The following is a 24,582-nucleotide window of genomic DNA, read 5'->3' on the forward strand; positions in this document are numbered from 1 at the left end:
AGTAGTTCATTCAGATAAATGCTGCAGACTTTACTGTTTTCATTCTAACCAAGCAGGACTCACATACGTCTATTGATCATTAACCAATCAGCACGTGGTCTTGATAGGGCATAATTTCTCCATAATTTCAAATTTTTTTTCATTTTCAAATTCAACTAAACTCATTTTCCCGAATGACTAAAATTTATGAGTAAAGTCGAAAAAAACTTGACTTTTTCGAATCGCTGTGACAATTCGAAACAATTGTGATCTTCGGACAAAACCCAGAGACAAAAGAAGGAACCTTTGCCATAGACTTCTACGTGAATTTGGCACGTTTAGGGGCACATTCATTAAAGTACGAATTCCAAGTATGATTTGTGAAAATTCGTATTAAATACGAAAATTTCTGATGTGCGTTAATTTTGCAAAAAGTCACATCATGCTTGTCCGAAAATATCGTGGTACGATCCAAAAATGTCGCAAACATTCTGTAGATTGTATGTGTTCTCTTGTGTGCTGATCTGCTTGCAGTCCCATTATATACCTACATTAATATTTCTTAGCTTTTGCAACTTGTCCCCCAACACCTTCCTCACCCATCCATGGATTTACAATCTGTGTAAAGACCTTCTTAGTGATGTTTTGAGCTCCTGGTTCCTCAGACTGTAGATCACGGGATTTAATAAGGGGGTTAATATTGCATAAACTACAGAAGCCACTTTGTCCTCAATAACATGATACTTTGAATTTGGGCTAAAATAATTGAAGAAAATAGTGCTGTAAAATATAAAGACGACAGTTAGATGGGAGGAGCAGGTGGAGAAAGCCTTGGATCTCATGTTTATTGATGGGATTTTAAGAACTGTCATTATTATGCTGATGTATGGGTAAAAGGTGACCCCTAGAAGTACACCACCAAACAATATCCCCAAGAGTAATACAATCAATACATTGATGAATGTGTCACTACAGGAGACCTGAAGCAACTGGGGCAGGTCACAAAAGAAACTCTGCAAAGCATCAGGCCTGCAAAAACTCAGTTTGGTTAAAAAAAGAGTGTGCACCAAGGTATAAATTGCACTGAGCACCAACATGATTGATACAAGCTGAAAACAAACATTCCAGTTCATTATCTGCATGTAGTGAAGAGGGCGGCAGATGGCAATGTATCTGTCATAGGACATCACTGCCAGCACAGCCATCTCTGATACAGCAAAAAACATTAAGAAGTAGATCTGAGTTATACAAGCTGGTAAAGAAATGTCCCTTCTACCTGTGAGTAAATCATAGAGCATTCTTGGGACAGTGACTGAGGAGTAACTCAAATCTAGACATGCCAGGGTTCCAAGGAAGAAGTACATGGGGGTGTGAAGATGGGAATCAGTGAAGATCAGGAGAAGGATGAGAAGGTTGATAGTCAGTGTGAAAAGATAAATGAGGAGAAACACCAGGAACAGAGGAACTTGTAGATTCGGAAGATCAGACAGACGAGTGAGAAACAAGACCGTTGTTTGGTTTTCCATCTGACTTGGTATTTCCTATAGATTAACTACCACATATTACTCTATACATGAAAAAAAGAAACTAACATCAGAGTCTACTTCTCCAAAGTGATATTTTCCAGAGGAAACAAATTTAAGAGACATTTATGAATATTATTAACTTTGCAATGAAGTTTGATAAATGAAAGAACAGAAACAAACACAAAAAACTGACCCCCTTCAAGTGCTATGGAAAATTAGTTTGGTTGAGAGGGGCGGGGGGTAACTTTTGTGCTGACTTTTCCTTTATGTTCGGCTTCCTCCTGGCTACCTGCCCTAACCTTCAGAATTCGTCATGGTAAAAAAACAAAGGTTGTTTTGCCATTTATATGGATTAATGTTACGTTTGATATCACCAGATGATATCTTGATCATCATCAAGATTCTATTGTATTTATTCTATTGATAAATTGTTAGAATATCACCTAAATTGGCATTGCCCCAATTGGAAGACAATGGGTTTAGGGATAACGGACCCCTCACTATGTTCATTTAAACAGTTTTCTATTGAACCAAACCTTTTCTTCAAGAAGTCATGCTTTGAGACAGGAGGAAAGGGGTTTTTGCTTTTGGCCCATAAGAGGTTCTTTTCTGTTTTTTATAAAATTCTCTAACAAAGGAGGGGTGTAGAGTATTATTATTGTTATTATTTAAAAGCTAGCTGTATAAAGCCAGTGTTTAATACTACTACTAATACCCCTAATACTACTATGAATCATTTTTATGCAGTTATTGTGGTTACCAGATACCAGAAAGTGTCCACAGTGACAAGGTCTCTACTTTCTGAAACATTGGTTGAGTTGGACTCACCCTGCTCCCTGTATTTATAATTAGGGCAAAGCTATGTAATATCTCAGTAATACTACAGGTAGAAAATATATATGACAGGAAAGTGATAGACCCCATGTGGCATAGCTTGGACTATAATGTCCCAAATCCTCATAACTAACACTACAGGTAAGTACCAAAATGCCGGTAAAACAAGCCTTACCTTTAATCCCAAGCCTTCCTTTATTTTTTCAGAGAGCAAACCTCTGCCTTAATAACCCTTCTCTCCAACCTTTACAAACCCCCCGAGTCTCAATTACATTTAATCAGCCAGTACTTTCGTTTTTGCGTTTGGGGAATTTTTGTTTTATCACAATGAATTTTATTTAATTAACCATTAACTAAAACTCACCCTGTATTAAAATGACTTCAGCTACAGCTTAGCTTGCATGGAAGGGGGCTTATGTCCATGTGTATAGGGCAATAAGTGACTTGCTATTGGGGCAAGGAAATGACCCCAAAACTGGAAAAAGAATCACAGTGTAGTTAAAATTAGGGCTTGTTTCTAAGTGAAATGGTTACATTATGATTAACTTGTATTATAAACATATTCTGCATCACTGGGCAATAGATGTGAATTTATAAATTTTGCCTTCAGCAATCGTTTCTATGGTTCCCCAACTGGATAGCAAGCTGGTAAACTTTTGATGCAATTGACAGTTCTTGAGTCCATTCAAGTGCATAGAGACCTAATCATGATAAATCATTAAAGGGTAACTAATGGAGGGAACAAGAGTCACATAAAGAATAAGCTCAGAAATGCTGCACGTAGTTTTCAGAGATTCTAAGGTTCATGCCCTCAAAGGTTCCCACAGAAGTTCTCCATCTTTCTCTTGAGGCAAATCACATCCTAACATTTTCATCCCTTCATTCCTTTGCTGCTGACTACATTTCTTAACTGTTGTCTCTGTATAGTCCTGACTGTCTCCTCCTTCCTTCTCAGAACCAACATCTTTTTACACCATCCATACCCATTGGCCATCGTAAACCATCAAATGGGTATGGATGTTGTAAAAAGATGTTGGTCAAGTTATTTGAAGGCTTGTTAAGGGATCACATTCAAAATTATGATCTGGGGAATGGCATTATGGGTAGGAATGAGAATGGCTTCATGAAGGACAGGTCATGTCAGACCAATTGAATTGCTTTTTATGATGAGGTAAGTAAGAAGCTGGACAGTGGAGATGCAGTAGATATAATCTATTTGGATTCTGCCAAAGCATTTGATACTGTTCCCCACAAACGACTGCTTTCTAAACTAAGGTCTATTGGTCTTAGTGAAGTCATTTGCACATGGATAGAAAACTGGCTACAGGATCGGGTACAGAGGGTGGTTGTTAATGGCACATTCTCTACTTGGAATAAGGTTCTCAGTGGGGTCCCTCAGGGTTCTGTACTGGGTCCACTTTTGTTTAATTTGTTCATAAATGACTTGGGGGAGGGTATTATGAGTAATGTATCAGTGTTTGCAGATGGCACAAAACTCTGAAGCTCAGGGAATTCGGTCCAGGATGTGGCACCTTACAGAAGGATCTTGACCAACTGGCAATCTGGGCGGCTAAGTGGCAAATGAGATTTAATGTGGGATGTAAAAATATGCAGCCACTTATACCCTTAATGGGACTGCACTAGGCAAATCCATAATGGAGGAGGACCTTGGAGTCCTTGTAGATAATAAACTTGGCTGTAGCAAGCAATGCCAGGCAGCAGCTGCAAGGGCAAACAAGGTTTTGAGTTGTATTAAAAGGGGCATAGATTCATGGGAGGAGGGGGTTATTCTTCCCCTTTACAGAGCGCTGGTAAGGCCCCATCTAGAATATGCTGTTCAGTTTTGGTCTCCAGTGCTCAAACGGGACATGATTGAGTTAGAGAGGGTCCAGAGAAGGGCAACTAAGCTGGTAAAGGGTATGGAAAGTCTCAGTTATGGGGAAAGACTGGCCAAGTTGGGTCTGTTTACACTGGAGAAGAGGCGCTTAAGAGGTGACATGATAACTATGTATAAATATATAAGGGGATCATATAATAACCTTTCTAATGTTTTATTTACCAGTAGGTCCTTCCAACGGGCACGAGGGCACCCACTCCATTTCTAAAGAAAAACCCCAAGAATTTGTTAACTCATGCCGGTTTTCAGGGCTGAATATCTCAGTAACGTTTTTTATTTTCCTGAACTTTTTTTATTTATTTATTTTTTTTTAAAGCTCATTCTGGAAAACTTATGAAAGTTTGCCAGGTATTGGGCTCTGAACATGGTTTCCTTTACGATCGCTTGAACCCGAAGGCCCCCAAATTAGTATGTGATATTTCTGAATTTACAGAAACTAGAAGAATACAATGTGCCCCAATATTGCTGTATTGCCGCATAAGGAACGTTGTCCAAAATTCTCTGTTCTCTGAGGCCCAGGTCAGTCTGGTCAGTCTGTTGCCCCTTAGGGCTTTATATAAAACTGGGTTGGTGTCTATCACGGAGACAGGGGGACTTTATTGTTTCTGTTATACAGGCTCTGTTTTATATAAACTCAATAATTTAACGATACATATACATTAAACCTTCAGTTTGCCAGTAATATTGGTACATAAGGGGCAAAGGTCAGTCCAACATGAAATCCCAAGGTGTTTATTGTATTGGATATAGCCGGAATGTTTTGAACATATCAGTTGTAACAAGCGAGAAACATTATTTCTTTATAAGGCGCCGATTTATCAAAATTTGTATTTGTGTAATTTTATCATTTTGTTTCAACCTCGACTAAAGTCCCATTTTCAAAAAGCACAAATGTCTCTTTATTTATTAAAAAATCGCATATACAAAAATGGAAAAACAAGCGAATAAATTGAATCAATAACTTTACATCACTGTAATATCTCAGTATTAGGTCATTCGTCCATTGACTAGTGATGAGCAAATCCAGGCATTGATTCGCAGCGAATTTCTACATTTCGCCATTGGAGAATTGTTTCCCGAAACTTCGGTGAAAATTTGTCGCAGAAAAATTCGCTGCGCAGATTTTTTTTTTTTTTTTTGGCGTGCGTCAAATTGGGCGCGGTTGCGTAAAAAGGGTGCGGTCATGTCAAAAAAGCCACTGGCAACAAAAAAATAGACTAGGGCGACAAAAAAAATTGTGAGGCAAATGCGTTTCCCGAATTTTCCGCCGTTTCCCGAATTTTACGGAGAAGCAAAACGGGACAGATTCGCTCATCACTACCATGGACCAGAAAAAAAAGCCAAGGACATTGACTTCTACATCACTTTGCACATTTTTTCAATCAAAAATCTTGTCTATTAGCACAAAAATATACGAGTCGTGGAAAAAAATACAACCATTGATAAATCAGCCCCCCAAATTCAGCATTCATACAAATGGGGTGATTTTGGAAAACAATGTTACATAGTTACATAGGGTTGAAAAAAGTCCATCAAGTTCAACCCTTCCAAGTAAACCCAGCACACCCAACCCACACCTACCAATCTATACACTCACATACATAAACTATATATACAAACACTAATACTAACTGTAGATATTAGTATCACAATAGCCTTGGATATTCTGCTTGTTCAAGAACTCATCCAGGCCCCTCTTATAGGCATTAACAGAATCTGCCATTACAGCATCACTAGGAAGGGCATTCCCCAACCTCACTGCCCTCACCGTGAGGAACCCCCTACCCAATTTACCCCGCAGGGCATTCCCCAACCCCCTCACTGCCCTCACCGTGAGGAACCCCCTACCCAACATCCCCCGGCAGGGCATTCCCCAACCTCACTGCCCTCACCGTGAGGAACCCCCTACCCAACATCCCCCGGCAGGGCATTCCCCAACCTCACTGCCCTCACCGTGAGGAACCCCCTACCCAACATCCCCCGGCAGGGCATTCCCCAACCTCATTGCCCTCACCATGAGGAACCCCCTACCCAACATCCCCCGGCAGGGCATTCCCCAACCCCCTCCCTACCCTCACCGTGAGGAACCCCCTACCCAACATCCCCTGGCAGGGCATTCCCCAACCCCCTCACTGCCCTCACCGTGAGGAACCCCCTACCAAACATCCCCCGGCAGGGCATTCCCCAACCTCACTGCCCTCACCGTGAGGAACCCCCTACCCAACATCCCCCGACAGGGCATTCCCCAACCCCCTCACTGCCCTCACTGTGAGGAACCCCCTACCCAACATCCCCTGGCAGGGCATTCCCCAACCTCACTGCCCTCACCGTGAGGAACCCTCTACCCAACATCCCCCAACAGGGCATTCCCCAACTACCTCACTGCCCTCACCGTGAGGAACCCTCTACCTAACATCCCCCGGCAGGGCATTCCCCAAACCCCTCACTGCCCTCACCGTGAGGAACCCCCTACCAAACATCTCCCAGCAGGGTATTCCTGAACCCCCTCACTGCCCTCACCGTGAGAAAACCCCTACCAAACATCCCCCGGCAGGGCATTCCCCAACCCCCTCACTGCCCTCACCGTGAGGAACCCCCTACCCAACATCCCCCGACAGGGCATTCCCCAACCCCCTCACTGCCCTCACCGTGAGGAACCCCCTACCAAACATCCCCCGGCAGGGCATTCCCCAACCTCACTGCCCTCACCATGAGGAACCCCCTACCCAACATCCCCCAGCAGGGCATTCCCCAACCCCCTCACTGCCCTCACCGTGAGGAACCCCCTACCCAACATCCCCCGGCAGGGCATTCCCCAACCCCCTCACTGCCCTCACCCTGAGGAACCCCCTACCCAACATCCCCCGGCAGGGCATTCCCCAAACCCGTCACTGCCCTCACCTACGCTGCTTCAAATGGAAGCTCTGTTCCTCTAATTTAAAGGGGGGGCCTCTGGTGCATTGATTGTTTTTATGGGAAAAAGAACCCCCCCTATCTGCTTATAATCCCCTCTAATGTACTTGTACAGAGTAATGTCTAACCTCATAGTTTAACCCTTCCATCCCCTTTACCAGTTTAGTTGCAGTCTCTGCAGCTCATTAATATCCTTCTTAAGGACTGGAGCCCAAAACTGCCCCCCATACTCAAGGTGAGGCCTTACCAGGGACCTATAAAGGGGCAAAATTATGTTCTCATCCCTTGAGTCAATGCCCTTTTTATACAAGACAGCACTTTATTTGCTTTAGTAGCCACAGAATGACACTGCCTGGAATTAGACAATTTGTTATCAACAAAAACCCCCAGATCCTTCTCCATTAAGGATGCCCCCAACACATTACCATTCAGTAGATAGTTCGCGTTTATATTATTTCTACCAAATGCATCACTTTTCAACATTGAACCTCATTTTCCAGTTTGCTGCCCAGTTTTCCAGTTTAGCCAAATCGCTCTGCAAAGTGGCAGCATCCTGCATGGAACTTAAAGTTTTGCACAATTTTGTGTCATCAGCAAAAATAGAAACAGTACTGTCTATGCCCACCTCCAGGTCATTAATAAACAAGTTAAAAAGCAAAGGACCAAGGACTGACCCCTGCGGTACTCCACTAACCACACTGGTCCAATTAGAAAATGTTACATTTACCACCACTCTTTGTACTCTATCCTTCAGCCAGTTCTCTATCCAATTACAAATATGATGTTCTAGGCCAATATTCCTTAATTTGATCATTAACCTTCTGTGAGGTACTGTATCAAACGCTTTAGCAAAGTCCAAGTAGATGACATCAACTGCCATTCCAGCATCGAGGTTCCTACTCATAAAAGGCGACTAAAAAATTACATTGGAGGACCTTTCCTTAATCTTAGAGCCTAGATCCCTGAACTCACTCTTTAAGGTCCCCCACCTACCGTTCATTTTGTCATTAGTACTGATATTTACCAAGACAGCCGGGTCATGCCCAGCCCCTCCCAATAATTTGTCAACCCGATCAACCACATGCCGAACCCTGGCACCAGGAAGGCAGCAAACTGTTCAGTTGAAGCGATCCGCTGGACAGATTACCCTGTCCACTTTCCTAGGGATCGAATCCCCTATAACCACCATCTGTTTGGGCCTGTTTAATGTGTTTGTTTTACAGATTTTTACTATGTACAACACATGTTCTCTTTGAGAAAGTTGGCGCTATTGGCCTCAACTGCTGAGTTTGTGCAGAGCATATTGATAGCATTTCCATGTCTCTCATTTCCATTATACATTACTATACGCACTGTTGTATTTTATGGTACGTTCCATACATCCTATCCAAGGCTGTGGGGGATTCATTTCCAGGTGAGCCAGATGCAACATGAGAAAGAACTTCAAGGAAAATGAAGAGACCTCTGCCATTGGCTTCTACATGAATTTGGAGTTTTAGTCGTTTAAATGCAAAGTAAAACTTGTCCCCCACACGTTCCTCATCCATCCATGGAGTTTACAATCTGTGTAAAGCTCTTCTTAGTGATGTTTTGAGCTCCTGGTTCCTCAGACTGTAGATCATGGGATTTAAAAAGGGGGTTAATATTGCATAAAATACAGACACCACTTTGTCCTCTGTAACATTATACTTTGCATTTGAGCTAAAGTAATTGAAGAAAATAGTAGTGTAAAATATAAAGACGACAGTTAGATGAGAGGAGCAGGTGGAGAAAGCTTTGGCTCTCATGTTTATTGATGGGATTTTCAGAACTGTCATTATTATGCTGATGTATGGGTAAAAGATGACCCCAAAAAAGACACCACCAAACAATATCCCAAGGAGAAATATGAGCAATACATTGATGAATGTGTCACTACAGGAAGCCTCAAGCAATTGGGGCAGGTCACAAAAGAAACTCTGCAAAGCATCAGGCCTACAAAATGTCAGTTTGGTTAAAAAAAGAGTGTGCACCAAGGGATAAATTGCACTGAGCACCAACACACCTGATACAAGCTGAACACAAAATTTCCAGCTCATTATCTGCATGTAGTGAAGCGGGCGGCAGATGGCAATGTATCTGTCATAGGACATCACTGCCAGCACAGATACCTCTGATGCAACGAAAAAGATGAAGAAGTAGATCTGAGTTATACAAGCTGGTACAGAAATGTCCCTTCTACCTGTGAGTAAATCAAAGAGCATTCTTGGGGCAGTGACTGAGGAGAAACTCATATCCAGACATGCCAGGGTTCCAAGGAAGAAGTACATGGGGGTGTGAAGATGGGAATCAGTGAAGATCAGGAGAAGGATGAGAAGGTTCCCAGTCAGAGTTATAAGATAAATGAGGAGAAACACCAGGAACAGAGGAACTTGTAGATTGGGAAGATCAGACAGACGAGTGAGAAACAACACTGTTGTTTGGTTTTCCATCTGACTTTTTATTTCCTATAGATTATCTACCACGTATTACTCTATACTTGAAAAAAAGAAACTAACATCAGAGTCTACTTCTCAACAACGAAATTTTCCAGAGTGAACATTTATGAATATTATTAACCTTGCAGTGCAGTTTTAAAAATTAAAAAGCTGAAACAAACACAAAAAAAGGACCCCCTTCAGGTGATATGGAAAATTAGTTTGGTTGAGAGGGGCAAGTTTTGAGCTGACTCTTCCTTTATGTTCGGCTACCTCCTGGCTAACTGTACTAACTGCACTAACTGCACTAACTGTACTAACAGTACTAACTGTACTAACAGTACTAACTGTACTAACTCTACTAACTGTACTAACTCTACTAACTACTAACTCTACTAACTACTAACTCTACTAACTCTACTAACTACTAACTCTACTAACTCTACTAACTGTACTAACTCTACTAACTGTACTAGCTGTACTAAGTCTACTAACTGTACTAACTCTACTAACTCTACTAACTGTACTAACTGCACGAACTGTACTAACTGTACTAACTGTACTAACTGTACTAACTCTACTAACTGTACTAACTGCACTAACTGTACTAACTCTACTAACTGTACTAACTGTACTAACTCTACTAACTGTACTAACTGTACTAACAGTACTAACAGTACTAACTGTACAAACTCTACTAACTAACTGTACTAACTGTACTAACTGTAGTAACTGTACTAGCTGTACTAACTGTACTAACTGTACTTACAGTACTAACTCTACTAACTGTACTAACTCTACTAACTGTACTAACTCTACTAACAGTACTAACTGTACAAACTCTACTAACTAACTGTACTAACTGTACTAGCTGTACTAACTGTACTAACAGTACTAACTGTACTAACTGTACTAACTGTACTAACTCTACTAACTGTACTAACTCTACTAACTGTACTAACTCTACTAACATTCAGAATATGCCATGGCATATCACCAAACATGGCATTGCCGCAGTTTGAAGACAATGGGTTTAGGGATAACGGACCCCTCACTATGTTCATGTAAACTTTTTTTTTCTATTGAACCAAACCTTTCCTTCAAGAACACATCCTCTGCGACAGGAGGAAAATGTTTTTTGCTTGTAGCCCAGAAGAGGTTCCTTTCTGTAATTCATAACATTCTCTAACAAAGGAGGGGTGTAGAGCATTATTATAAATAAAGTATTATTATTAACAAGCTATCTGTATAAAGCTAGTTTTTAAATACCCCTACTCCTACTACCACCAATAAAAGTAATATTAATAATTCATATGCCGTTATTGTGGTTACCAGATACCAGAAAGTGCCCACAGTGACAAGGTCTCTTCTTTCTGAAACGTTGGTTGAGTTGGACTCACCCTGCTCCCTGTATTTATAATTAGGGCAAAGCTATGTAATATCTCAGTAATACTACAGGTAGAAAATATATGTGACAAAAAAACACAGACCATGGATACCTAGAGGCATAGCTTGGACTATAAAGCCCAAAATCCTCATAACTAACACTACAGGTAAGTACTAAAATGCCTGTTAAACAAACCTTACCTTTAATCCCAAGCCTTCTTCTTTTTCAGAGAGCCAACCTCTGCCTTAAAAACCCTTCTCCCCAACCTTTACAACCCCCCCGAGTCTCAATTACATTTAATCAGCCAGTACTTTACTTGCGTTTGGGGAATTTTTGTTTTATCACAATGATATTTTTTATTTAATTATTTAACTAAAACGTTTCTCACACTGTATTAAAATAACCTCAGCTACAGCTTAGCTTGCATGGAAGGGGGCTCATGTCCATGTGTATAGGGCAATAAGTGACTTGCTATTGGGGCAAGGAAATGACCCCAAAACTGGAAAAAGAATCACAGTGTAGTTAAAACTAGGGCATGTTTCTAAGTGAAATGGTTACATTATGATTAACTTGTATTATAAACATATTCTGCATCACTGGGCAATAGATGTGAATTTATGAATTTTGCCTTCAGCAATTGTTCCTCAGCTGGATAGCAAGCTGGCAAACTTTTCATGCAATTGACAGTTCTTGAGTCCATTCAAGTGTATAAAGACCTATCCCTGATAAATGATTAAAGGGTAAGTAAAGGGAAGAACAAGAGTCACATAAAGAATAAGATCACAAATGCGGGGGCTGATTTACTAAGACACAAATTCCGACCGAATTGGAAAAATTCCGATTGGAAAACGAACATTTTGCGACCTTTTCGTATTTTTTGCGTTTTTTTCGGCACCTTTACGACTTTTCGGAAATTATCGCGACTTTTTCGTTACCAATACGATTTGCGCGAAAAAACGCGAGTTTTTCGTAGCCATTCCGAAAGTTGCGATTTTTTCGTAGCGTTAAAACGTGCGCAAAAAGTTGTGATTTTTTTCGTAGTGTTAAAACTTGCGCAAAGCGTCGCGCCTTTTAAGTTTTAACGCTACGAAAAAAGCGCAACTTTTCGCGCAAGTTGTAACGCTACGAAAAAATCGCAACTTTCGGAATGGCTACGAAAAACTCGCGTTTTTCCGCAAAAATCGTATTGGTAACTAAAAAGTCGCGATAATTTTCCGAAAAAATCGCAAAATACCGATCATTACGAAAAAAACGCAATCGGACGCATTCGGCCCGTTCGTGAGTAAGTAAATGGGCCCCATAGATTTCAGAGATTCCAAGGTTCATGCCTCCAAAGGTTCTCACAGGAGTTCTCCATCTTATTTGTGTCATTTTTAGCATTTTTTTAGTCAACCTCGGCTAAAGTCACATTTTTAAAAAGCACAAATGTCTCCTTATTTATTTAAAAATCTATTTAAATAAAAAAAAATGTATTTATTAAAAAAATGTATATATTTTTTTAAAAAAATGTGGATGCAAAAATGGAAAAACAAGCGAATAACTTGAATCAATAACGTTACATCACTGTAATATCTCAATATTAGGTAATACGTATGTAAATGTTTTTAAGCAAAAATCTTGTTTATTAACACAAAAATATAGGAGTCATGGGAAAAAAAAACAACCATTCATAAAAACAGCCCCCCAAATTCAGCGTTCATACAAATGGGGTGATTTTGTAAAACAATGTGTTTGTTATACAGATTTTTACTAAGTACAACACATGTTCTCTTTGAGAAAGTCGGCGCGATTGGGCTCAACTGCTGAGTTTGTGCAGAGCAAATTGATAGCATTTCCATGTCTTTCATCTCCATTATACATTACTATATGCATTGTTGTATTTTATGGTACGTTCCATACATCCTATCCAAGGCATCCTATCCAGGTGAGCCAGATGCAACATGAGCCTATATGACTATTGCCCTGCTGTTTTTCATTTATATTTCTTCCAATCGCCGATTGCTGCGTCATAGCCCCACCCCCATTATTTCATTGCCCCACCTCTTCCCCACCCTTTGATGTCAGTACCCACCCCCTGACATCTGCCCGCCCCCTGCCCAGAGATTAAAGCCGGCAGAGGTGGCAACCCTACCCCAAGCTGACCTTCAATTGGATGCGCCTATGTAAATAAAATGGGAATTGCTTGCCCCTAATAAGGATTGTCCCATAGGGGGAGCTGTCCATAACCCATGCAATCATTTAAAGGAACAGTAACACCAAAAAATGAAAGTGTATAAAAATAATTAATATATTATGTACTATTGCCCTGCCCTGGTAAAAGTTGTGTGTTTGCTTCATAAACCCTACTACAGTTTATATAAATACCCTGCTGTGTAGTTATGGGGGCAGCCATTTAAATTGAAAAAAGGAGAAAAGGTACAGGTTACTAAGCAGATAACAGATAAGTAGCAGATTCCCATTGTATTCTACACAGTTTATCTGTTATCTTCTTATGTAACCTGTGCCTTTTCTCCTTTTTTCAATTTAAATGGCTGCCCCCATGGCTGCACAGCAGCTATTTCTATTAACTACAGTAGTCTTTCTGAAGCAAACACACAACTTTTACCAGTGCAGGGCAACAGTACATTATATTTTAATTATTTTAAAACCTTTTTATTTTTTAGTGTTACTGTTCCTTTAATTATCTAGGGTGGGAAAACAACAAAGTCTGCAGAATTTATCTGTATGATGAGAAGTTCATTCAGATAAATGCCAACTTAACTGATTTATTTCCAACCAAGTAGGTCTCACGTACGTCTATTGATCATTAACCAATCAGCATGAGGACTTTATAGGGCAGATTTACTAAAACTCCATAATTTCTCATTTTTTTTCATTTTCAAATTCAACTAAACTCATTTTCCCAAGTGTCTAATATTTATTTTAAAAAGTTGCACGAAAAAAGTCGTTAAAAAATTGAATTTTTTCGAATTGTCACGGCAAAAATCCTGACTTTATCAAATTATTGCGGCGACAATTCGAAAAAGTCAGGATTTTCAGACAAAACCCAGAGAAATCTCGAAAATTTAGAGACAAAAGAAAAAACTTCAAGGAAAGGGAAGGGACCTCTGCCATTGACTTGACTTTTACATGAATTTTGGCGGTTTAAACGTATAGTAAATCTTTGAAAAGTTTTAGCGTATTTTTTCTCTGCCACTTTTTCTGAAGAAATTCGAATTGAGTTTAAAATTAAAAATCGTTGGTTGGTTAATGAGCCCCTATGTGTCCAGCGTGAAAAGGTAGCATGGAAGAAATCCACTGCACAGAAGCCTTAAGTCTATATTCTGACAGACTGTAGTGCTGGGCCCCCAAACATTCTGTAGATTGTATGTGTTCTGTTGGGTGATGTTGTGCTGATCTCCATGCAGTCCCATCATATACATTAATATTTCTTAGCTTTTGCAACTTGTCCCCCACACGTTCCTCATCCATCCATGGAGTTACAATCTGTGTAAAGCTCTTCTTAGTGATGTTTTCAGCTCCTGGTTCCTCAGACTGTAGATCACGGGATTTAAACAGGGGGTTATTATTGCATAAAATACAGATGACACTTTGTCCTCTATAACATGATATTTTGCATTTGGGCTAAAGTAATTGAAGATAATAGCAGTGTAAAATATAAAGACGACAGTTAGATGGGAGGAGCAGGTGGAGAAAGCTTTAGACCTCATCTGCTTTGATGGGATTTTTAGAACCGTCATTATTATACTGATGTATGGATAAAAGATGACCCCTAAAAGGACAGCACCAAACAAGGTCCCAAGGAGATATATAATCAATACATTTATGAATGTGTCACTACAGGAGACCTGAAGCAACTGGGGCAGGTCACAAAAGAAACTTTGCAAAACATCAGGCCTGCAAAAGGTCAGTTTGGTTAAAAAAACAGTGTGCACCAAGGGATAAATTGCACTGAGCACCAACATGCCTGATACAAACTGAACACAAACTTTCCAGGTCATTATCTGCATGTAGTGAAGAGGGCGGCAGATGGCAATGTATCTGTCATAGGACATCACTGCCAGCACAGATGTCTCTGATGTCATGAAAAAGAGTAAGAAGTAGAACTGAGTTATACAAGCTGGTACAGAAATGGCCCTTCTACCTGTGAGTAAATCAAAGAGCATTCTTGGGACAGTGACTGAGGAGCAACTCAAATCCAGACATGCCAGGGTTCCAAGGAAGAAGTACATGGGGGTGTGAAGATGGGAATCAGTGAAGATCAGGAGAAGGATGAGAAGGTTGATAGTCAGTGTGAAAAGATAGACGAGGAGAAACACCAGGAACAGAGGAACTTGTAGATTCGGACGATCAGACAGATGAGTGAGAAACAAGACCGTTGTTTGGTTTTCCATCTCACTTTTTATTTCCTATAGATTAACTACCACATATTCATCAATACATGAAAAAGAGAAACTAACATCAGAGTCTACTTCTCCAAAGTGATATTTTCCAGAGGAAACACATTTAAGAGACATTTATGGATATTATTATCTTGGCATTGAAGTTTGATAAATTGAAAAATGCAGAAATGAACACAAAAAACTGCCCCTCTTCAGGTGCTATGGAAAATTATATTAGTTGAGAGGAGCGGGGGTAAGTTTTGGTGTATCTTCGGCTACCTCCTGGCTACCTGTCCTAACTTCACTCCGCCATTTATATGGATTAATGTTACGTTTGATATCATCAGATGATATCTTGATCATCATCAAGATTCTATTGTATTTATTCTATTGATAAATTGTTAGAATATCACCAAAAATGGCATTGCAGCAATTTGAAGACAATGGGTTTAGGGATAACAGACCCCTCGCTATGTTCATATAAACAGTTTTTTATTGAACCAAACTTTTTCTATTCAGATAGGTGCAAGGGACATGAAGACAGGAGGAAAGAGATTTTTGCTTTTAGCCCAGGTCTTCTTGTCCCTTGCACCTATCTGAATAGAAAAGCTTTGGTTCAATAGGAAACTGTTTATATGGACATAAACAGTTGATGGAATTATCTAACAAAGGAGGGGTGTAGAGCATTATTATAAATATAGTTTTTAAATACTACTGCCGCTAATAGTAATACTAATAATTTTTCTGCAGTTATTGGGGTTACCAGATACCAGAAAGTGTCCACAGTGACAAGGTCTCTTCTTTCTGAAACGTTGGTTGAGTTGGACTCACCCTGCTCTTGACAGTATCTATAATTAGGGCAAAGCTATTAAATATCTTTATCGGTGAAACTACTGGTAGAACATATTGGATTGCATATGACAGGAAAGCGATAGACCACGGATACCTAGAGGCATAGCTTGGACTATAATGCCCAAAATCCTCATAACTAGGCCTCTTCTCTTCTTTCTGAAACGTTGGTTGAGTTGGACTCACCCTGCTCCCTGTATTTATAATTAGGGCAAAGCTATGTAATATCTCAGTAATACTACTGATAGACAATATATATCACAGTAGAGTGATTTACCAAGGATACCTAGTGGCATAGCTTGGACTGTAATGCCCAAAATCCTCATAACTAACACTACAGGTAAGTACTAAAGTGCCTGTTAAACAAACCTTACCTTTAATCCCAAGCCTTCCTTCTTTTTCAGAGAGAAAACCTCTGCCTTAAAAACCCTTCTCTCCAACCTTTACAAACCCCCCGAGTCTCAATTACATTTAATCAGCCAGTACTTTACTTGCGTTTGGGGAATTTTTGTTTTATCACAATGATATTTTTGATTTAACTGTTTAACTAAAACTTGACATGGGCAGCGTCAAGTCTTGACCCTTTCTCCCCCCAAAAACCCGCACCCCCTTCTTACTGACATTCTGACACCGTATGGGTTTGAAAAGGCCGCAGCCACGTTTATTGTATATAATCAATAATTTTACAAAGCCAACATATTAATATATAATCCAATCCAGCGAGATCTCCACCCTTAGCCGCTAAAGGCTGCTCCTAGGGAGATCCCTTGCCGCCAGCAACTCCTCCCCTTATTTTTTGTCCTTCCGCTATAACAATATTTAATCACCTCCATCCCCATCCTCTGACCTTGCACCACCTTAGCTCTTACTGCCTACCCTTTATTCCTTACCCAAAGCTGTGACAGATTCCTCTCAATAGGGTGGGTGGGCTGTTTCTTAAAATTGGCGCCAAAACCGTCTAACTCCGCCCCTTTTAATACCCCCCCCCTTCCCTCTACCAATCCCTGCCTGGACTACAAGCCCCATGAACCCTTGCACCTAATACTAATGGATCCTCCTTCTGGCCCTGTCATGTACTCCTGATTATTTATATTTTTATTTTTAGAATTGTTCCATGAATTATTAGGATTTCTATTAATTATTTATTGTAGCTCCTCATTTTTGAACACCAGGCTATTGCTGTGCATACTGATGTATTTTATCTAGACTGTCATTATAAGAATTAATCATGTATATATATGTTTTAAACTAATAAACACTAATTGTTTGAATTAATCTATAATAATTTATAAGTGGTTTGGAGAGCGCCAACTCTGTGTTCATAATGGCCCGTCCCTCCACTTTCCTCCGGTCCTAAAGGGCCTCCTTTTCTCACATTGCATTAAAGTAACCTCAGCTACAACAGCTTGCATGGAAGGGGGCTTATGTCCATGTGTATGGGGCAATAAGTGACTTGCCATTGGGGCAAGGAAATGACCCCAAAACTGGAAAAAGAATCACAGTGTAGTTAAAACAAGGGATATATACAAGTAAAATGGCTACATTATGGGGCAGATTTGCTAATCCACGAATGGACCGGAATCGTCCGAACGTGTTTTTTCATAATGATCGGTATTTTTGTGACTTTTTCGTCGCCGCCGCGACTTTTTCGTATGTCCAGCGATTTTTTAGTTACGACTTTATCGTATATTTTCTGCAATTTTTTCGTCGTCGCCGCGAAAAAATCGGATTGCTTTTTTCCGCCGTTGACAATTGCTCGATACGAAAAAATTGCAACGGCGACGAAAAAGTCGCGGAAAATACGATAAAGTCGTGATGCCAACAAAAAAATTGCGCAAAATACGAAAAAGTCGCAAAACTTTCATTTCCAGTCCGATTTTTTCCCATTCGGGGTTCAGATTCGTGGATTAGTAAATGTGCCCCTATGATTAACTTGTATGTGCAAACATATTCTGCATCGCTGGGCAATAGAAGCGAATTCATTCATTTTTGCCTTCAGAAATCATTTCTATGGTTCCTCAACTGGATAGTAAGCTGGTAAACTTTCGATGCAATTGACAGTTCTTGAGTCCAAGGGGATCATATAATAACCTCTCTAATGCTTTATTGACCAGTAGGTCCTTCCAACGGACATGAGGGCACCCACTCCATTTATAAAGAAACCCCCCCAAAATTTGTTGGTTTTCGGGGCTGAATATCTCAGTAACGTTTGTTGTTTGCCTGAACATTTTTTTTTTTTTTAAAGCTCATTCTGGAAAACTTATGAAAGTTTGTCACATATTCGGCTCTGAAACCCATCATGAGTTAGTGAACTCACCCATGGTTTCCTTTATGATTGCTTGAGCCCGAAAGACCCCAAATTAGTATGTGATATTTTTGAATTTACAGGAACTTATGTTGTGGCATAAACTGACAGACGAATACAATGTGCCCCAATATTGAAAAGAAACCTTGTACAAAATTCTCTGTTCAACTTCTTCTGCCCCATACCAGTTATGTACAAACGTGTATTGATACTATAGGAACATATGGCTCAAAGGTCAGTCCAACTACATGAAATCCCAAGGTGTTTATTGTCCTGAATATAGAATGTTTATTCTACGTATTTCTACCTTTGCATTTTTCACGCTTTTGACGCATAATGGATTGCAAAAAATGTGTGTTTTTGAGTAGAAAATCTCGTTTATTAGCACAAAAAAATACAACCGTTGATAAATCAGCCCCCAAATTCAGGAGAGGTTCATGGGGGTGATTTCAGGAAACAATTAATTTGTTAATTTTCACTATGTACAACATATGTTCTCTTTGAGGTAGTTGGTGCAATTGGGCTCAACTTGTGATTTTTTGTTGAGCAAATTGATAGCCTTTCCATGTCTGCAAAAGTGAACCATCTTGAATTTCTCATGTTTATTTTGCATTACTATTTGCATTGTTTTATTTCATGGTACGTTCCTTACATCCTATCCAAGGCTGTGGTGTGTTCCAGGTGCAACATGGGCCTATGTGCAAAGTATGACTGTTGCCCTGCTGCTTTTCATTTATCTTTTTTCTTGTTTTGAAAGGGGCAAGTGGCCCTTTTTTAATACCAGTGGCTGAGGAGTCCACCGCTGAGGAGGAGTGAATTCATTTTCATAAATAAAAAGCCCATCACTTTGCTTCTAAGAGCAGCTGGAAAATGGTGTTAAAGGGGACCTGTCACCCTCAAAATTAATTCCAAATCCTTTTCTATCATGTTAGTTGAGCAAAATAAACGTTACTCCCACTATATAAACTATTTCACTTTTTTTCCCTTCAGTCTTGGAATTAGTAGTCACAGCCAGCAGGCCGGCGCCATTTTGTGAACACTGTTATTAAGGCAAAGCTTTGTATCCCCCCAAAATTGTATGCATTTGCCATCTGGGTGATATCTAGTAAATGCTGAATGGAAAGTGAAAGTAATTGTAATTGAAAATTTGAGCTGTCAATCATATATTGCCTGCCCCGCGGGCGGGGCAGGCAATATATGATTGACAGCTCAGATTTTTAAATACATTTTTTTACAGGTATGGATGATTCAATTAAAAAAAGAATTTGGGTTTCATGTTTAATTTTCAAAGGACTTTTATTCTACAACTTTTTATATGTGGGTGACAGGTCCTCTTTAAAAAAAAATCAGTTTTTAAGACCAGGACCCTCTGTAAAGTAGCCCAACTCTCAATATGCTACAAATGAGTTTAAATAGGCACAGTCATATCAAATCTTATAGGCCCCAAGCTGACCTTCAATTGGATGTGCCTATGTAAATAAAATGGGGAATTGCTTGGCCCTAGTAATGAGTGTCCCATAGGGGGAGCTGTCCATAACCCCTGCAATCATTTATTATCTAGGGTGGGAAAACAATAAAGTCTGCAGCATTTATCTGTATGATCAGTAGTAGTAGATCAAGACTTCTTTCCAACTTTCTTTCGACTCACATACGCCTATTGATCGTTAACCAATCAGCATGCGGACTTTATGGGGCAGAGTTATTAAAACTCCATAATTTCTCATTTTTTTTCATTTTCAAATTCAACTAAAATAATTTTCCTGAATGTCTAATATTTACTAAACAAAGTTGCACGGAAAAGTCGCAGGGAGAAAAGTTGTTAACAACTCAACTTTTTTGAATTGTTACTGCAAAAATCCCGACTTTATTGGATTGTTCGAAAAAGTCATGTTTAGGACAAAACCCAGTGAAATCTCTAAAGTTTCGAGACAAAAGAAACAACTTCAAGGAAAGGGAAGGGACCTTTGCCATTGGCTTCTACATGAACTGGGCAAGTTTAATCTGGCGAATAGTGATGGGTAGTGATGGGTGAAATGTTTCGGCAGGCATGGATTCGTGGTGACTTTCCATGTTTCGCCATTGGCGGATTGTTTCGCGAAACGGATGAAAAAATTCGCCGGCGGAAAAATCGCTGTGCGTCCAAAAATTGCCGAGGCGATGAAATATTAGGCGCGCAACGAAATAATAGCTGCAGGCGATGAAATAATAGCCGCGAAACAAAATAATAGCTGTGCGACTAAATAATAGCCGCGGGCGCCGAAATAATAGCCGTGCGACTAAATAATAGCTGCAGGCGACGAAATAATAGCTGCAGGTGACATAATAATAGCCGTGCGACTAAACATTAGCCGCGGGCGACAAAAGAATAGCCGTGGACGACAATTTTTTTTTGACGCGCAACATTTTCGCCATTTCGCAAAATTTTCGCCATTCCGCAAATCTTTTGAAAGATTCACTAATTTTTCGGCGAAGCAAAACGGGACAGATTCGCTCATCACTAGTGATGGGCAAAATCGTCAGGCATGGATTTGCACCGAATTCCAGCATTTCGCGGATTGTTTAACGAAACGGATGAAATAATTCGTCACACGTCCAAAAATTTTCGCGGGTGACAGTTTTTAGGACGCACAACATTTTCGCTGTTTCGCGACACTTTCGAAATACTCTCGAATTTTTCGGCGAAGCAAAACGGGACAGATTCGCTCATCACTAGTGATGGGCAAAATCGGCAGGCATGGATTTGCACCGAATTCCAGCATTTCGCAGATTGTTTAACGAAACGGATGAAATAATTCGTCACACGTCCAAAAATTTTCGCGGGTGACAGTTTTTAGGACGCACAACATTTTCGCTGTTTCGCGACACTTTCGAAATACTCTCGAATTTTTCGGTGAAGCAAAACGGGACAGATTCGCTCATCACTACTGGTGAATTGGGAGTTCAGATTTTTTTTGAAATGCATAATAAATTTTGGAAAAGTCACATCATTTTTCTCAGTGAATTTTTTGAAAAAAAATTCTAATCAAGTTTAAAATTAAACAATTGTTGGTTAGTAAATGAGCCCCAATGTGTCCGGTGTAAAAAAGATAGCATGGAAAAACTCTGCAGAGAATAATTTATATCATCAGATATTAATTAGGGGAGATCTGTGAGCCTTAAGTCTATAGTCTAACAGACTTACTGCTGGGCCCCCAAACATTCTGTAGATTGTATGTGTTCTCTTGTGTGTTGATGCAGTCCCATTATATACATACATTATTTTTTGCAACTTGCTCCCAACACCTTCCTCATCCATCCATGGATCTACATTCTGTGTAAAGCTCTTCTTAGTGATGTTTTGAGTTCCTGGTTCCTCAGGCTGTAGATCACGGGATTTAAACAGGGCATTAAAATTACATAAAATACAGATGATACTTTGTCCTCTATAACATGATACTTTGAATTTGGGCTAAAGTAATTGAAGAAAATAGTAGTGTAAAATATAAAGACGACAGTTAGATGGGAGGAGCAGGTGGAGAAAGCTTTGGATCTCATACTTATTGATGGGATTTTCAGAACCGTCATTATTATGCTGATGTATGGGTAAAAGGTGATCCCTAACAGGACACCACCAAACAATGCCCCAAAGAGTAATATGAGCAATACATTGATGAATGTGTCACTACAGGAGACCTGAAGCAACTGGGGCAGGTCACAAAAGAAACTTTGCAAAGCTTCTGACCTGCAAAATGTCAGTTTGGTTAAAACAAGAATGTGCAGCAAGGTATAAATTGCACTGAGCACCAACGTGATTGATACAAGCTGAACACAAGCTTTCTGGCTCATTATCTGCATGTAGTGAAGAGGGCGGCAGATGGCAATGTATCTGTCACAGGACATCACTGCCAGCACAGATACCTCTGATGTAGCAAAAAAAATTAAGAAGTAGATCTGAGTTATACAAGCTGGAACAGAAATGTCCCCTCTACCTGTGAGTAAATCAAAGAGCATTCTTGGGGCAGTGACTGAGGAGTAACTCATATCCAGACATGCCAGGGTTCCAAGGAAGAAGTACATGGGGGTGTGAAGATGGGAATCAGTGAAGATCAGGAGAAGGATGAGAAGGTTGACAGTCAGTGTGAAAAGATAGACGAGAAGAAACACCAGGAACAGAGGAACTTGTAGACTCGGAAGATCAGACAGACCAGTGAGAACCAACGTGTACTCTATTGTTTGGTTTTCCATCTCACTTGGTATTTCCTATAGATGACCTATCACATATTTATCAATACACTGGTGTCCACTTCTCAAGTGATATTTTCCAGAGATAACAAAATGAAGACCCATTTATGAATACTATACACTTTGCAATGCAGTTTGGCTGGCTCATTATAATGATAAATAAATTACAAATCTGAAACAAACACAAGAAACTGACCCTCTTCAGATGCCACAGAAACATTTTTTTTGGCTTCCTGTGTTTGTGGCTACCACCTGCCCACCTACGCCTAACTTTCACAATTTGCCATGGCATAAGGCTACTAAAAAGAGAGATTGTTTAGCCATTATATGGATACATGTTACATTTGTTATAACCAGGCACAAGATTCTATTTTGAAAATTGAAAGACAATGGGTTTCAGGAAAACAGACCCCTTACAGTGGTCATATAAATCAGGGATCCCCAACCTTTTATACCTGTGAGCAACATTTAAATTTAAAAAGTGTTGGGGAGCAACACAAGCATGAAAAAGGTTCCTGGAGGTGCCAATAAGAGCTATAATTGGCTACTTAATAGCCCCTATGTGGACTGGCAGCCTATAGAAGGCTCTGTTTGGCATTATACTGGGTTTTTATGCAACCAAAACTTGCCTCCTAACCAGAAATTCAAAAATGAGCACCTGCTTTGAGGCCACTGAAAGCAACACCCAAGGGGTTGGGGAGCAACATGTTGCTCACGAGCCACTGGTTGGGGAACACTGATATAAATTAAACCAAACTATTGAACCAAACCTTTTCTATTCAGATGGGTGCAAGGGTGTAAGGGACAAGAATTCATCCTTTGAGACCCAGAATGGCTTCTTTTCTGTATTTAATAAAATTCTCTACCAAAGGAGGGGTGTAGAGCATTATTAAAAATAGAGTATTATTATTTAGAAGCTATCTGTATAAAGCTAGTTTTTATATACTACTACTACTACCACTAATAATAATATTATTAATATTTTATATGCAGTTATTGTGGTTACCAGATACCAGAAAGTGCCCACAGTGACAAAGTCTCTTCCTTCTGAAACGTTGGTTGAGTTGGACTCACCCTGCTCCCTGTATTTATAATTAGGGCAAAGCTATGTAATATCTCAGTAATACTACAGGTAGAAAATATATATGACAGGAAAGTGATAGACCATGGATACCTAGAGGCATAGCTTGGACTATAATGCCCAAAATCGTCATAACTAACACTGCAGGTAAGTACTAAAATGCCTGTAAAACAAACCTTACCTTTAATCCCAAGCCTTTCTCTTTTTTCAGAGAGCAAACCTCTGCCTTAAAAACCCTTCTCTCCAACCTTTACAACCCCCCCGAGTCTCAATTACATTTAATCAGCCAGTACTTTAGTTTTTTTGTTTGGGGAATTTTTGTTTTATCACAATTAATTTTCTTTCTTTAACTGTTTAACTAAATCTGTTCTCACGCCCTATTAAAATAACCTCAGCTACAGCTTAGCTTGCATGGAAGGGGGCTCATGTCCATGTGTATAGGGCAATAAGTGACTTGCTATTGGGGCAAGGAAATTACCCCAAAATTGGAAAAAGAATCACAGTGTAGATAAAACTAGGGCATGTTTCTAAGTAAAGTGGTTACATTATGATTGTATAATTATTATTATTATTATTAACATTTATTTATAAAGCGCCAACATATCCCGCAGCGCTGTACAATAAGTGGGTTCCATACATTGGGCATACAGAGTAACATATAAAGCAACCAATAACCGATACAGGAGGTGAAGAGGGCCCTGCCCAAAAGAGCTTACAATCTACAAGGAGTAACATATAAAGCAATCAGTAAC

General features: G+C 39.8%; 3 protein-coding genes across 3 annotated transcripts; all 3 read right to left on the bottom strand.

Annotated features, from left to right (window-relative positions):
• Nucleotides 1–590: 590 nt before the first annotated feature.
• On the bottom strand, nucleotides 591–1,505 carry LOC116407787 (olfactory receptor 5B12-like). The gene is made up of 3 exons (XM_031893806.1): nucleotides 1,134–1,505; nucleotides 983–992; nucleotides 591–883 (listed from the first exon to the last, which is right to left on the bottom strand). The coding sequence occupies exons 1-3, from the start codon at nucleotides 1,503–1,505 to the stop codon at nucleotides 591–593; spliced, it is 675 nt and encodes a 224-aa protein (XP_031749666.1).
• A 7,200-nt stretch (nucleotides 1,506–8,705) lies between these two features.
• Nucleotides 8,706–9,620, bottom strand: LOC116407788 (olfactory receptor 1G1-like). The gene has a single exon (XM_031893807.1). The coding sequence runs from the start codon at nucleotides 9,618–9,620 to the stop codon at nucleotides 8,706–8,708; it is 915 nt and encodes a 304-aa protein (XP_031749667.1).
• Nucleotides 9,621–21,831: 12,211 nt separating this feature from the next.
• On the bottom strand, nucleotides 21,832–22,752 carry LOC116407789 (olfactory receptor 146-like). The gene is made up of 2 exons (XM_031893808.1): nucleotides 22,130–22,752; nucleotides 21,832–21,976 (listed from the first exon to the last, which is right to left on the bottom strand). Exons 1-2 carry the CDS (start codon nucleotides 22,750–22,752, stop codon nucleotides 21,832–21,834), a joined length of 768 nt encoding a protein of 255 aa, XP_031749668.1.
• Between the last annotated feature and the right edge of the window lie 1,830 nt (nucleotides 22,753–24,582).

The sequence above is a fragment of the Xenopus tropicalis genome, chromosome 9, assembly GCF_000004195.4.
Source record: "Xenopus tropicalis strain Nigerian chromosome 9, UCB_Xtro_10.0, whole genome shotgun sequence".
Taxonomy (NCBI): Eukaryota; Metazoa; Chordata; class Amphibia; order Anura; family Pipidae; genus Xenopus; species Xenopus tropicalis.